At 39.6% G+C, this 15,382-nt stretch overlaps 1 protein-coding gene across 1 annotated transcript in view; it reads left to right on the forward strand.

Moving 5' to 3' along the window:
* The window catches only part of LOC111341968 (uncharacterized), a 229,902-nt gene that overhangs the window by 212,377 nt on the left and 2,143 nt on the right, over positions 1-15,382 (forward strand). The window contains exon 18 of the mRNA XM_088726996.1: positions 9,400-9,495. Coding sequence (XP_088583122.1) covers positions 9,400-9,495 — 96 coding nt within the window. The remainder of the gene's footprint in view (positions 1-9,399; positions 9,496-15,382) is intronic.

The raw sequence follows: 15,382 nt of genomic DNA on the forward strand, positions 1-15,382 counted from the left end.
CATGCAATTCTACTATAAATACCTCGCTTCGATAACCAATCAGAATGCGAGATTTAACTCAGTTATGCGGTTCTACCTGTAATCATCTTCGCGATCTCAACGTCGTGTAACGCAGACAACAAAGTTTCGGAGGAACTGGCTTTATCGCTTGATCGTCTTCCTCTAGAAGCGCCTTTAATGTGAACTGGGGCTCACGAGTCACTGTATTTGCAAAATTAACTCACGGAATGTAACGTTACAACGAGATCAAAGGCAACAAAAGAACATTCAGTGAGGATTTTACCTCGCGTGACTTTATCATTTCTCTGACTGAAGCAGAGAAGTTACTACTTTCAATTTTTCTGTTCTATCTTCGTGTTTTTGGGGGCTGATCAGTGCACGTGATCTCGCTGTTAAACGACGGACCCTTACTTGTATGGACATGATCAAGTCACATCTCTCGCTCAAAATAACTCCTGTAGAAAGGTTGTCAGTTCAAGGTACAAAGAATATCAGTTTCGTCGAGATTTTGGTCGCGAAGTAATTATTCTTCCACAACGTCAGCCATCGTCAAATTAGCTTTCAATGTGTAAATTTGAAATTAACTTACTTTCTATCTTTTCACAAAGTCACTCCTTCCACGACGTTACAATTGAAACATGGATCTACTTTAAACACTAAGGAAGTAGAAAAGACTCTAAGCGGCTTGATAGTTAAGTCTGGTTGTATGAACGGTGCATTGCTTATTAAAAGAAATAACACTGTTTGCTAACGGCGTAAAATCGTACAATAAGCATAATACGAACTGAAAGAAATTACGCCATTAGTCTTGGGGAGTTGAGTCGCGTTATTGCACTTTTTTTTTTCTCTATGGTGAATTGGTATCGAATGAAAGTAGAATAGTTGGCTCATCAAATTCATATGCGGTTCCATGTGATTATCATTCCAGGGGAGATAAATCCAGAATCTCCGCTTGTTTGTTTTTGCATGCCAGCCGTAAAATCAGCCTACAAGTTCTAAAATATCCACAACAGCTTCTGCGAGAGTAACAAAATCTTGACCTAAAATATTGATTCATGTTTTTCCGTCCTGAATTGCAGATATTTATATATTTCCATGTAATGTGTTCTATTGAATGAATGGCGTCCCCCCCCCCCCCCTCCCCCACTTTAACTTATTCTGTTATACTTGGCTGTGTGGAACGAAGGAAATTAGAACGAACACTACTCGATCGTGTATTTCACCAGCGAACAGACGCGCGTGCAGCGTGAAGTTCGTGACAGCTGTTGTGCATAAAACGGGAGAGGCGTGATGCACGCGGCGCTCACGGGGTCTCTTTAGCGCATAAACTTTTTCATCACTATTATTGCTGTCTTAGTGGCTAAGGTATAAGTGCCAACAGACAAATTTACATTGAGCTATTTTTCCGGCAACTAAACCAGCAATTGCAGCTTCAAGTTACCAGAGTTATTACTCTACTTTAGATTTCTGTCTTTCAATCTCGTGATCTGATAGTCCGGCAATGATTGGCTGGTTACGCTCAGGCTCTTTAAAGCAAACATCCTCGATTAGTTCACTTTTTCGTCGTTGTCTGGAAGCACAACCAGTTACGCAAACAGGAAAAGATTCTTCAGGTCCATGAGTTACTTAATTAATACAGTACAGTTAACTGACGGAAAGTAACTTTACAACGAGATCACAGGTAGGGGAAACAATATCACGCCTAACTAGAGGCAGCATACCTCGACCTAAAAACAAATTTCACGTAAGTTCACCTTAAATTCGTTGTTTTTTTTTTTTTTTTTCATCATTTCACAGAGACATTTCTAGTTTTCACTATAAACTGAGACCATTACTCGCAAAAGCGAGTTAAATGAGATCTAAAACAACTGTGACAGCATCAGGTTTGTCTGTAACTTGATGATGTGAGGAGCATCAAGGTCATCACCTTTCAACTCTTACGTTTCCTCTTCCTGTGTTGAGACTGCATTCATTCCACGTTCTTTCGCTTTTAATAGACAGGCCTAATCCATAAATCTTTCTTGACGCAAAATGAGAGTATGTTTGATCGTGGACCAGTCCGATTGCTGTCCCTATGCATGTATTTATCCTTGTGCTGTGATATGCTGAATGAATGGCAATTTTCCCATTGAGTTATTACTTAGTCAGCTTTGTGAAGCAAAACCAAGTAGAACATGCATTATTTGTGTATTGCACTACCGCAAGGCGAGAGGCACACGAGGAGCGTGGAGCTTTCACAAGCTGTCACGCTTTTGTCATGCAATTGGCTGACGGGATGTAACTAAAGAAATAAACTAGAATTGAGATAACGAAAGTTTCTTTCGCATAAAATTTCAATTTTCATAACTATATGCAGCAGAATCGCATAGCTTAGGGTAAACACGCGCTTTTATTGGTCAATACGTCAACCGGAAGAGAGAGTATTTAGCGTGGAATCGCACTAATGCATAAAGTCGCCAGCACTGAATTATTGTTACGAACGTAAAAACGTAAATACAACTAGTGCTACGAAAATATGAACAAATGAACAAATTTATAGGAAACGAATGTCTTCCAAATTTTGAATTGAAATTCAAATTTATAGAAAACTGGAGGAAAAACCACTCACGCTCAAAAGTACGAGAAAACGCATAGAAAAAAAATCAAAATGCCAGAGACGAGAGAAGAAAGCCAAACGACAGTTCTTGCCGAGAAAAACCAAACTAGCGTTACGAAAGAAAACCAAAACAGGTATCAATGCCCAAAAGGGTCAAGCATCTTTTCCGGAAATCCAAACCATTGTACCCTATACAGACGGCGAACTGGCCTCTTTTAGATACAACATAGTTTCAAAAAACACTAGACGGCAAATTCACAAATTCGAGTGGTCGTAAAACTGTCATCCAAGCGCTCAGTGATGATTTCGACCCAGTGGAGATATCAGAGCTCACTGGCCACTCCAATCCGGAATCCATATCCAGCTACAGCCATAATCCTCTGGAAAAACAGTGGGCAAATGTCGAATAAGTTGGCCGGTTTCAACCCACGCCAAGCACGACAACTACCAACGGCTATTCAAGTCATGCTTTACGGGAGATTGTTCTCAATAGCTCAGCCACGCCAAGCAACACAGCAGCTACTAGTGACCTTGACAGCAATGCCAGTCGTTCTAGTTACCTGATGGCAGGAGCAGTTGGCGGGATGTTTACTGGAGTAACTTTGAATAAGTGTCCAGTAAATATTTCCATAAACTTTCAGTCTAGCATTGATACCAACGAGCGACTCCCTGCAAGGAAAGAAAAACAGTTAAAATTGTGACTTTTAACTTTTTTTTAATTGTTTTTCGTCAGAGTTTACCGAGAAATTCCAGTCTTAATCATTATATTTTGAATACACTTGTTTTTATAACTGTAAAGCACTTACCGGTTTTTTGTCGAGCTTGCTTTGATACCGGAACGCTTTTAAATTTTCATTTCACTTGAAGATTTGACCATTCAGTTGTTGATTGTCGGCGTCACATTTTGCCAAGTTGAGTGGTAGCAGGCAAATCTCTGTCTTAAATAACTCCATAATTTGTACTTTCAGTTTTTTTGCTGCAGATTGTAAAATGTGAGGCACTGCTTTCTCCACGAGTTTGAAATAAAAGTGTGGTTTTCATTCTAAAAATATCTGGTTCACTCTATTCACCAGATATTGACACCTGACTTTGAAAGGGTTTCCATCGTTTGCGCACTGGCGTGGCGCACAAAAATACAAAACATCTGGTTTCGCCCAGTGATTTGATGGCTTTAGCTATGCCATTCAAGAAAAACGGGGTGGCTTATTTGAGGGGGGTTAATGGACGTTTTACGGTATTAGTTTTCTGCAGGGGCCCATTCTCGAAGGTCCCGGTAACTTAAAGGGCCCATAAAACTGTTCTGTTGTGATTTAAGATAGGGGTTTCAAAATTTTCTTCCCGCCTAGCAAAAAGACTTCTAAAAAACATCGAAGACTAAAAAAGGTTGTTGATTGAAGTGAGGAAACTCTAAAATATGCCCTAGCAAAACAAACTGTACCTTTCAATGCAGGCTGCATGCTGGCGATTTAGGAAAAAAATGTTCACTGTCTTTACTGAAGGATGTAAAGTTTGCAAAAATGTATGTACTTAAAAAAAGTTAAACAAATTACAGCCGACCTTAAACGTTTAAGGTTCCCTCTAAACCTGAAGGTGTCATTAACTTCTGCATGCCGTAAACTGTAACTTTACAGAATGGACGAATCCCTGAAAAGAACGAAAATCAAGTCAGCATCAACCTCACGAAAGCTATCTTGTTGTTAAATATCTAATTGCAGCACTAGTGTTATCACTTGAATGTTGGTCAAACTATTCTGCGTACCTGTATTTATATATATAGCGAAACAATCAGCTTTATCTATGCTCGAAAAGTTTCACTATCCTTTCATTTACCTTGTAGAAATGTATTATTTTAAACTACCAAAATTCTCCTGCTTGAGATGAAACAAACAACGAATTAATTAAGACCGGACACTAGCCTCATTCAGTTGTGAGTCATTGAAGTAAATAGGAAAATTCAATGCCTGACGAGTGAATTCCACCTTAAATTTCACTCGAAAAACCGATATCGGTTTTTCAAGTGAAATTTAAGGTGGAATTCTTCGAGAATGGGCCCCTGCAGAAAACTAATACCGTAAAACGTCCATTAACCCCCCTCAAATAAGCCACCCCGTTTTTCTTGAATGGCATAGCTAAAGCCATCAAATCACTGGGCGAAACCAGATGTTTTGTATTTTTGTGCGCCACGCCAGTGCGCAAACGATGGAAACCCTTTCAAAGTCAGGTGTCAATATCTGGTGAAGAGGACCCTGTTGGACTTTACGAAAGCCAACTGAACCACCTTGGCTCGATAGCTTTGAAAGGTTTATTAGAAGACAACTTGGACTTTGACGACAATGAGCTTGGAAAACACAAAGGAAGTGATCTACCAGAACTTGGATTTCTCTCTGTTCAGCCCGGACGCAGTAAACTCCGAGCTACTAGACGTTATGGCTTTCTTCACAAGACTTTTCAAGAGTTCTTCGCCGCCTTGAATCTCGTTTGTCAGCTTATCAATAAGGAAATTAGCACGGACAGCATAGCTGTTGACAGACGATATCGCCACGAGCTGTAAGAAGTGCTTCTATTCACATTTGGCATTCTAGCCGCACGGTGCGAGGAAACAGCAGAGAACCTTATGAAAAGTATGGCGACACAGTTAAACCGGGAAGTCCGGAATAGGGAAGCCGGAAATAGTATGACTGTTATATAAGAGTGCATTTATGAATGCAAAAATGAAAATTATTAGAAGACAACTTGGACTTCGACGAGAAGGAGCTTGGAAAAAAAAAGGAAAGCGATTTACCTGGATTTGCATTTCTGTTAGTTCAGCCCTGAGGTAGTAAAGTAAGACCGACTAAACGTTATGGCTTTCTTCACAAGACTTTCCAACAATTCTTCGCAGCACTCTGTCTCGGTTGTCAGCTTATCAAGAAATAAATAAGCACAGACAGCATAAATGCTGACAGACGATATCGCTATCAGCTGAGAGAAGTGCTTCTGTTTACATTTGGCATTCTGGCAGCGCAGTCCCAGGAAAAATTCATCTCTAGAAATGTTATTTCTGAACGGAAATAACATTTGTGAAGCTGGTGCTGCTGCTCTGACTAAGTAAGTATTTGAAAGAAAACACATCTCTAGAAGTGTCGAATTGACCTTTAAATTATTTTGGTAATTCTGGTGCTGCTGCTGGTCTGACTGCTGTGCGAGAGTGTCATCCATCTCTAACCGAGTTAGATGGGCTTCCCCTGAAATTTTATACTTTGTGCTCTGACCAATTTTAAGAAGTGATAATGTAGCGAATAATCAGGGATTCGCGGCTCTTACCCTAAGCAGGGTAGATCATGGTACAGTAGCTTCTAATTATCGATATAAATATTAATGCAAGACTTTATGTAGCATCTATTCACTAAGATTATTTAATTTAGTAAGAGCTTCATTTGAACGATAAATGTACTTCTTAAGACTTTTAACTGATGTAAATAAAAGTATTTTCAGCAGAATTTCAAGGTTTCTCCATGTATTCTCTATGTGCGTTTAGTTATTTTTTTCCTGCATTCTTCCGGAAAATCTGTTTGATCTCGATGCCCCTTCGTTTTCTGTTTCCTTACTTCATGTCAACTTTTTTGCTTGAGATCTTTTGGAAATTGACGCAATTGGTTCAATGTGGTATGTATGCTTTAGGAATTCGGTTTTACTTTGGTAATGATTACTGGATGAACGAGTGAATTGTCTTGCTAATTGAAAAAAGGCGAAAGGAAAAAAAAGAGAAAAAAAAGGACACTGGCGGCAGCCACAGATTATGCAGGTGTTCGAACTTTCCCTACCCTACCCTACTCATCAGATATTGTCAACTGTTAATTTTATCAGAGAATTTCTGGGAAAAGAATTGGAGAGGAAAAGGAAGAAAACATGGGGAGGGGGAATTCAAACCCGGGATTATAAAACAGGTTCACCAGACTTAAAATAACATAAAGGGAATGGAAAAAAATGTGCGACGATGGAAGAGGATGAACAAGAGAGGAAAAACTGCGGTAAAGTTATGTATGTCACAAGTAGTCAAAAGACGTCTATGCATAATGAATCAAAGATCACGGACTCGATCAAACAGGGTTGTTCGGGTAATCCCGCGCTAGAATAATATTTTTTTCCGCAAGCTCCTTACGGGAGTTACCCCATGACATCGAAACCCGCTTGAGATATGGCGGACATGACGCACGGGCTGATCAATAGAACACGCTGAAAAAGAAAGATTGTAAGATGAGGTCATTATTAAATTGCCTTGGAGATCAGTGGATTCTGTAGTAGCCCAGGTACCCCCACCCCACCCCACCCCGCTAAGATAAGGTGCGGCTCTTGACAGGGCTAGGACCTAGTCTCGTACCCAGACCCTAGAGGTAAACGAGAGGATCTGGGTAATAGATTAGTCAGGACCTTCCGGGTGAATGAAATGAAACTAAAATGAGTGAATGTGAATGAAATGGCACTTTCATTTCACTGTCGGACAGTGAAGCGAATCGTGATGGCGCTAATGCCGAGTCTCCTTTTCCGTTGTTTTTCTCTTTTTTTTTGCCTCATTTAAGAACTCTAGCCCAAGTGAAAAGGTGGGAAAATTGTCTTCGTTTTGGGACTGGTGGGCCGAGTCTCTGTTTGTATCCATTATTGTAGCGAAATGTATTAGTTTTTCCCCGCGCTAACCATGGCCACTCGGGCGAAAAAGAGAAATTTCTAGCGAAGCGGTTTGCTCACACTATCAGCATACACTATCGGGACTTTGAGCACGCTTACGTATACTGAATTTGATTGCACGGCTCTGTGGCAAAAATAAAAATTGCTCTTTGAGGCAAAAGACGCAGACTTTGCTTTATCGTTTTTCTAGAAGTGAAAATATCATCCGGGAAATCTAAGATAGGCTGATCGTATTAAGCATGAAAAACGGGATCTCTTCTTACGTTATCAGTTATTGTCAATTTAATCTCAGTGGGGAGTAGTACGGTTGACGGTTAAATCTTATGGCCTTTGACAGAAGAAGTTTCTTAGTAGGAGGAAGATGTTTCTTATTAGATATTTCTTATAAACGGAAATAAGATGTTCTAGAAGTGCCTGAATATTATCACAGGATCAGTCTTAACTTCCCACGGCAGTGAGGAGCGTAATATAAATGAACTACAGTGTAAGCAACATGAAAATGAGAAAAAATTAGAAAAAACCGCAACAAACTCTTGGAACAAACTCTTCTTCGACGAACTTAGTACTGTTTGACATTCAGGGAATGGCTGCCCAGGTCTTACAACCTTTCTTGAAGACGTTGCATGCACACGATAAACTCGGCCACAAGCTTCACCGCCACCGAGCTGCGAAAATTGGCACATTTTGGCGTACAACAGAACAATTGAGTAATTTCTATTTTTCCTTATTTTTTTGTAACCCAATGAATGATCTGAATTTTATCTTATTCTAAATTTGAACCCAACGAATGATCTAATTTTTAACGCAATGAATGAAAATTCTAAATTATTCTGTTTTTTAAGATATTAATAAGATAAAATCGCACGTGATCTTGTTTAGATGAAACAATGGGACAGTAAAGGATGTGCAACCTAGGGTGAGAAGGAGGAAAGGGGCTTCTAATATCTTGAGAGATAAGGGGTCTCCCTAGCTACAGCCCACCTCCATGCACCTAAACACTAGATAGGAGAAATGGAAGGAATGGAACCATTTTAACCTTAATAACATTGTATTGCCCCCCTAAAATTCTCTCTACCGTCCTAAGATGACCCTAGTGGAGGTGCTTCCTAGAGTTTGTTGCGGCTTTTTCTAATTTTCATGTTGCTTACACTGTAGCTCATTTATATTACGCTCCTCACTGCCGTGGGAAGTTAAGACTGATCCTGTGATAATATTCAGGCACTTCTAGAAGGCTTTGCACTTCTTTCCGGTTTTGAGTTGATGATGTTAGAGACACGTTATGGTTATGGTTACCTTAGATATTTGAGTTATGATCGTTGGATCCTAGGCTGTTCATGGGCCAAACCATTTCTTTCTTTCATTTGCAGTGCTAGTACACTAATACTTTTAACCGAATTACGGTCTTTTTGTCCAATAGTCTTTTCGTCCAAGTCTTTTCGTTCCAAAGTTTTTTCATCTAAGTCTGTTCGTCTAAATGTTAAGTCTTATCTGGGAGCATTTAAGTAACTTTTAGAAGGCTAGATAAGGCTATATAAAGAACTTATTAGTGCGAGCCGTTGCCATTTTGGTTTCGATAGCTCTTACTATTCACTGATCCTCGTTTACAAATTCAACATCGTTAATTACGATAAATACACAGAGAAGATGTTTATTTGGGGTCATTTTTGGGTTAGGTTTATTTATTAACCCATTTTTAGTTAGTTTTACTTCTTTATCATGTTGGACTATGTTGTTGGTTGTCTCAGACACTAATTGATGTTACCCATAGTTGTCTATTACGCACAATAGACGCTTAACAACAAGCTTAATATTCCCATTTCTTTGGCGCGAAATAATTAAACGGCAAGTCTTTATTTTTGTCACTATTTGATAAAATATATCTTGTTACTACTTCATTTAAAACAATGTTACAACTTTGACGAAAAGACTTGATATTGGACAAGTGGACCAAAGACTTTAGATGAAAAGCACTTAGACGGAAAGACTCTTGGAGGAAAAGACCGGATACCCATTTCACCAACTCATCACTTTACCGATCCAACCCCCCCCCCCACCCCCACCTCCTCCTTGATTTGCGGCATCTTTACTTAAATGTCCCTATTTTAAAAACTGACATAAACATTACCCTCTATCATCAGACCCAAACAGACAAGAGTTGCAGCAGATCAGTAATGAAGTACGAAACATTAGAGAAAAGTTGGACACTCAGCTGAGAGAGGACACGAGGAATGAAGGTAAAGAACTCAATCAGTACTACATGATAGGAAATTCAATTAAAACTGATATGATAGTCTGCGAAATATGTAAGATAAACCTCTTCTACATTTTTTCCTAATTTTCTACGGGTAGTACTTAGCGATTCCATCCATTATCAGTTGTCTCCCCCCACCCCACCCTGCCCCCATCCTTAGGACCAACATGTACACCACGTTGAATCCATTCCACCAGTAGCTGCAATGTCATGATCTCCATTACAAAGGGAAAATCAAATTCCAATCTCGCCATCATCATTGTCCATGCTTCTTTTATTTTGCGTGGTATTTTCGAAGTCGCGCAGTTGATTTGTACCAGCGAAAAATTTTTGAAAAATGTCCTCGGAATGTTGAAGACATTGCAGTTGAAGGGTCAGGTAAGAAATTTACAAAATTTACTCTATCGCGAAATCCTCCTAAACAACTCTCTCATGCAGAATGTTTTTGAAGCAATAGTGTACCACGAGGTATGGAAGTCAGTTCTTCGAAAAAGTCTTTAACCAAAACTGATCTTGTAGGTGATTCAAACGATTTTTTGGACTATTTCAAAATGAAAAAAAGGCTCATAACCTATGCAGACTAAATTACTTGTATAAATTGACCCTGAGTTGATCAGTGTTCCGCGTAGAAAGTGAGGCCCAGGATCTGATCCCAAATCGTGCAATATTATCCAAGCTTTAAGAATCATTCCATCCAAGAGGAATACATTTGTAATTCCAAATCAGAAAAACGCAAATTAAGTCTTAATCTCGTAGCAAAATTCAAGAAAACATGATTGGAAACTTACCTCTTTGGCGGGTCGTGAAAACAGATTTGTCTCTTCATATGTTCTATGAAGCCAAGAAGAGACACATATATTCATTAAATTTCTGGGGCTGATCATACCACTAAGAACTTCGTGCAAAATTCAACTTAACAACGGGTTAAAAGATAGTTTACAATGTGAGGCCAGAGCTGCAACTTGAGACACACTATTTTGACCTGGTTGGGTCTCGTCTACACTGCTAGCAACACAAAATAGAACAAATAGCTAAAGAGCCAGATGTCGTGTCTTTTCCCACTAAGAATAAGTAGGAAAAGTTTCTTAAGTTTATGTTGTATGTCTCGTGATTTAAGGTTTCCAGGTGTAGTCACGAAATCAGTCCAGTTTTTTGGTCACGGTGTTTTCGTTATTCCTCCCTTGGAGGTTTATCAGCTCTATATTTCTGTCACTGTGGCGCGGAGGTTTTTAAACTCAAGGGTTATAGGTGATGTATTCCGCTTGAGAGAGCTGAATGTACCCTTTTCTGCAATTATTAAAGACATATTTAATATAAGAGAAAAATGGAGTTTCCAGATGGGATTTGAACCCACGACCCTCCGTGATCTAGTCGGATGCTCTAACCACTGAGCTACAGGAGACTCTATGGTGAGCAAGGGTCAATTAGTGGGTATTGACTGGAACCGCATCACGCCGCTACACAGCCAAACATCAGCTAGCACATAGAAGCTCACTAACAGCATCACGCTGTCACATTAAAGCATCACATGCATTAAAGCATCACATGCAGCCAACCAGCCCCCAAAGTGAGCATGTAAAGATGAAATAAACAATTTTTAATAGAAGAGAAAAATCGAGTTTCCAGATGGGATTTGAACCCACGACCCTCCGACCCTATTAAAGACATAGGGGCTGAAAATACTTATCACTCGTTCGAGCTCTTTCTTCCCGTGTGACTCTGCATACAAGCTTATTTACTCCAAATGTATGCTCAATCTACGCGGATCGAGCCTCAGTTAGCTGCATCTTTGCTTTGAGTTTGACCGTCTATCGTGCTGTTGTCGCGTTAACTATTTCCTATGGTCTGCTGATGTGTGTACATGTTTAAAACCTAAGGAAAGCACGAGATGGGAGAACGCAAAAAGCATTGGGATCCCCTCAAAGACACGAACGACTTTGAAAACGCTCACTTTCCCGAAGTTGGTGATCGAGAACTCCACGTGTATAGATTATAAGAACACGCACGCTTATCGCGAAGTAACAAGTAGACTGGCGTGTATGTGTGAATAACTCTTGCTTTCCCATGCGGTGGCTTGTGCACATCTAACATGATAAACGCAGGCCAGAAACGAAATACTTCGAAGTACCATTTTAGGCCGTGAACCAGAATCGTAGCTTGGGTCTAACCCAAGCCCCGGTTTTACGCAAACAGTGAGCCTCAAGGATTCTCCATGAGAGGGTGGATTTAATTCGGTAAGTGTCCATCCATTGCTAACTATCCGCCCTCTTGACACAGTCAGTGACAATAATAAATCAAAAGTAAACCGGTGTTATTACACGACTCGGGCGGTCAGAGGGCTAATAACTAAAATCAACCAATCAAAATGCTCTATTGCCGGTCCAATATTCTCTAAGTATTGGACCGGGCACTGTCCCGAATGGTCCCGAATGATACCACACTTGTGTCCCTTTGAACTTCAGTCGTATAATAAATCTCTTATTAATCAAGCTTGCTCGAGACCGTACTGGAAGAATATCGGCCCTCGGTCTTTTTTCTACGGACCTCGCTGCGCTCGGTCCGTACTGTCAAGACCTCGGGCCGATATTCTCCCAGTACGGCCCTCGCGCTTGGTTAATAAGACATATTTATTTAACTATGTGCTGAGCAAAATAACCTTTGACGCAAATCTAATTTTGCGAATCAATAATAATTGACAAGTGGTAGCTGCCATGGATCTGCGCGTAAATTTCGTGTAAACTGAAAATTTTCCTTCTCTGATTCTTTTGATAGGGTGGCCAACGGAAACACTTTGAAATATCAGATATATATCACAGTTCAAACTATGTCATAACGGTAACTTCTTTAGTATGTCAGACACGTTTTGAAAAATTGCTGCTCATCATAACAATCAAATAGAATGTCAATCAAAACCAAGTCACACCCGCCAAACGATAAGATTTTTGCTCGATAGCACTTGATTTTAAAAGGATTGAGAGGCACACGATATTCTTATAATTACTTCGAATTATCCTCGATGCCCTCTAGTTGGGGTCTTTTCTATAATCATTTATGTTCAAAAAACTCCCAGGCGGGAAGAAGCTGAAAGTAGGATTGAGAAGCCACTCACCGGCTGCGCCGCGGAAAACTACTAGGCCGATTACAAACTGCAAAATATAGCGTCAGTTTTGCGCGTAGGAGAGAGGAAATTTTCATTTTGAAATTAATACAACTTGGTAAAATATTTTCGGACGATCTCGTCATTGAATTTCGCATGATTACGTCTCTAAGTATTGGACCGGGGACTGTCCCGAATGGTCCCGAATGATACCACACTTGTGTCCCTTTGAACTTCAGTCGTATAATAAATCTCTTATCAACCAAGCTTGCTCGGGACCGTACCGGAAGAATATCGGCCCTCAGTCCTTTTTGTACGGACCTCGTTGCGCTCGGTCCGTACTGTGAAGGCCTCGGGCCGATATTCTCCCAGTACGGCCCTCGCGCTTGGTTAGTAAGACATATTTATTTAACTATGTGCTCAACAAAATAACCTTTGACGCAAATCTAATCTTGCGAATCAATAATAATTGACAAGTGGTAGCTGCCATGGATCTGCGCGTAAATTTCGTGTAAACTGGAAAGTTTTCTTCTCTGATTTTGTTGATAGGGTGGCCAACGGAAACACTTAGAATTATCAGATATATATCACAGTTCAAACTATGTCATAGCGGTAACTTCTTTAGTATGTCAGACACTTTTTGAAAAATTGCTGCTCATCATAACAACCAAAAAGAATGTCAATTAAAACCAAGTCACACCCGCTACACGATAAGATTTTTGCTCGATATCACTTGATTTTAAAAGGATTGAGAGGCACACGATATTCTTATAATTACTTCGAATTATCCTCGATGCCTTCTAGTTGGGGTCTTTTCTATACTCATCTATGTTCAAAAAACCGCCAGGCGGGAAGAAGCTGAAAGTAGGATTGAGAAGCCACTCACCGGCTGCGCCGTGGAAAACTACAAGGCCGATTACAAACTACAAGCTATTAATTAATACAACTTGGTAAAATATTTTCAGACGATCTCGTCATTGAATTTCGCATGATTACGTTGCGTGACACAATATTCATAAAGTTTGTAAGAAGTTCCTTTCACTTTATAAAGTCTTGAAAAATCGATGAAAATAATAATCTACTTGGCATATTTAGTGTGTTTTCGTGAATATATTATTTTCTGACGATTTTACGGGAGCTTTTGGATAATAAACACAGCAGATGGGTCCTTTGAATACGTTGGTGCAGTATAAAATTAGAGGATACATTATCCAATACAAAATTAGTGCACTTCAAGTAATATCAATAAGGAAACTTTTTAAGTGGATAATAAGAAATATTTTGGATTAACATGACCATTTTTCATATCTATCTTGCCTTTTAGTGATTTCTTTTCTTTTCTCTCATTACTGCGTAATGAACATAACAATAGGACACTTAGAGCGATGAATCACCTTTCGGCGGCAACATTTTTGTAGGTGGTGTAGAGATTTTTCTCCCCTAAATGCTGTTTCATGGTATCATCAAGCATGAAAAAGCTGCAAAATGTTTAATTCAGGCGTGGACCATGGGTCGAAGGCGTAAATTTCGTAAATAATTGAGTCCGCTTTTGTGCATTGTTGGGTAAAATTTTTGAAAATGTGCATATTACGTTGATCGGCTGTACAAGAAGTTCGCCGAAACCGCAACATATTTTTATATTTCCATACTCCTCTAACCTATTTTAGTTAGTTTGAATAAATAGATCATTGGGTAGAAGTTGGAATTTTGCGCTAAGCCGACGTAAAAGTTGCATATTTACGGTCATGGTGGCAATGGCAAAGTAGGTGTCAAACTGAAAATAATTTTCAGTGTAAAGAGCCGTTGAAAAAGAAAAACTTAGGTGATTTTTTCTCACAAAGGATCGATCTAAATGTGCGAAGCAAAAAAATTCCTCAAACAAGAGTTTTGTGAAAAGACAAGTAATTCAATTTGTGTCGTATGATGCACGATCCTCGCAGTAGATAGCGTTATATATGCAATAGCGAAAATCAGACCTGAAAAAAATCAGGCCTGTACGGGACTCGAACCACGGACCTCTGCGATACGAGTGCAGCGCTCTACCAATTGAGCTGACAAGCCAAGTGGGAGCAGGCCGTTAAGTTGATTCGTAATAAACCCGTGAAAGTGATAAATGAGATACAATGAATATATGAAAATCATATATTTTGAACTGCGGTATTGGATACGTATGATGCACGATCCTCGCAGTAGATAGCACTATTTATGCAATAGCGAAAATCAGACCTGAAAAAAATCAGGCCTGTAGGTTTTTTTTTTTTTTTTCTTTTTTAAGTCTGATTTTCGCTATTGCACAAATAGCGCTATCTACTGCGAGGATCGTGCATCATACGTATCTAATACCGCAGGTCAAAATATATGAACTTCATATATTCATTGTATCTCAATTTGTGTCATTATTGATGATCGGCGCTTTTAGAAAACGGACCTTTGAGCACTGAAGGGACTTTTGCTTGGAAAAAATGTTTTGCATTATAACATAACCAAAGTAAAGCGCGTGCTCTGATTGGTCAATTTAGCGTCCCCCATTAATTTGCCCATGGGTGTACGCTGCTGACGTGAGCATATGCAAAGACTAGTTTTCCAAGCGCGCTTGTTTTCTTTCTGGTCACGTAAGATTTTTTAAATAAAAGGGAACTCTTTAGCTACAATGTGTCAACGTTATGTTATAAAACAAATGGTAAACACCATAGCGTACACTATTGAGTTATGGATGCTTTTGGGAGCTTTCCTAAGCACTCAAGAAGCTAGAGTCGCCCTCGGCTATCGTCTC

This window comes from Stylophora pistillata, chromosome 7 (genome assembly GCF_964205215.1).
Source record: "Stylophora pistillata chromosome 7, jaStyPist1.2, whole genome shotgun sequence".
Taxonomy (NCBI): Eukaryota; Metazoa; Cnidaria; class Anthozoa; order Scleractinia; family Pocilloporidae; genus Stylophora; species Stylophora pistillata.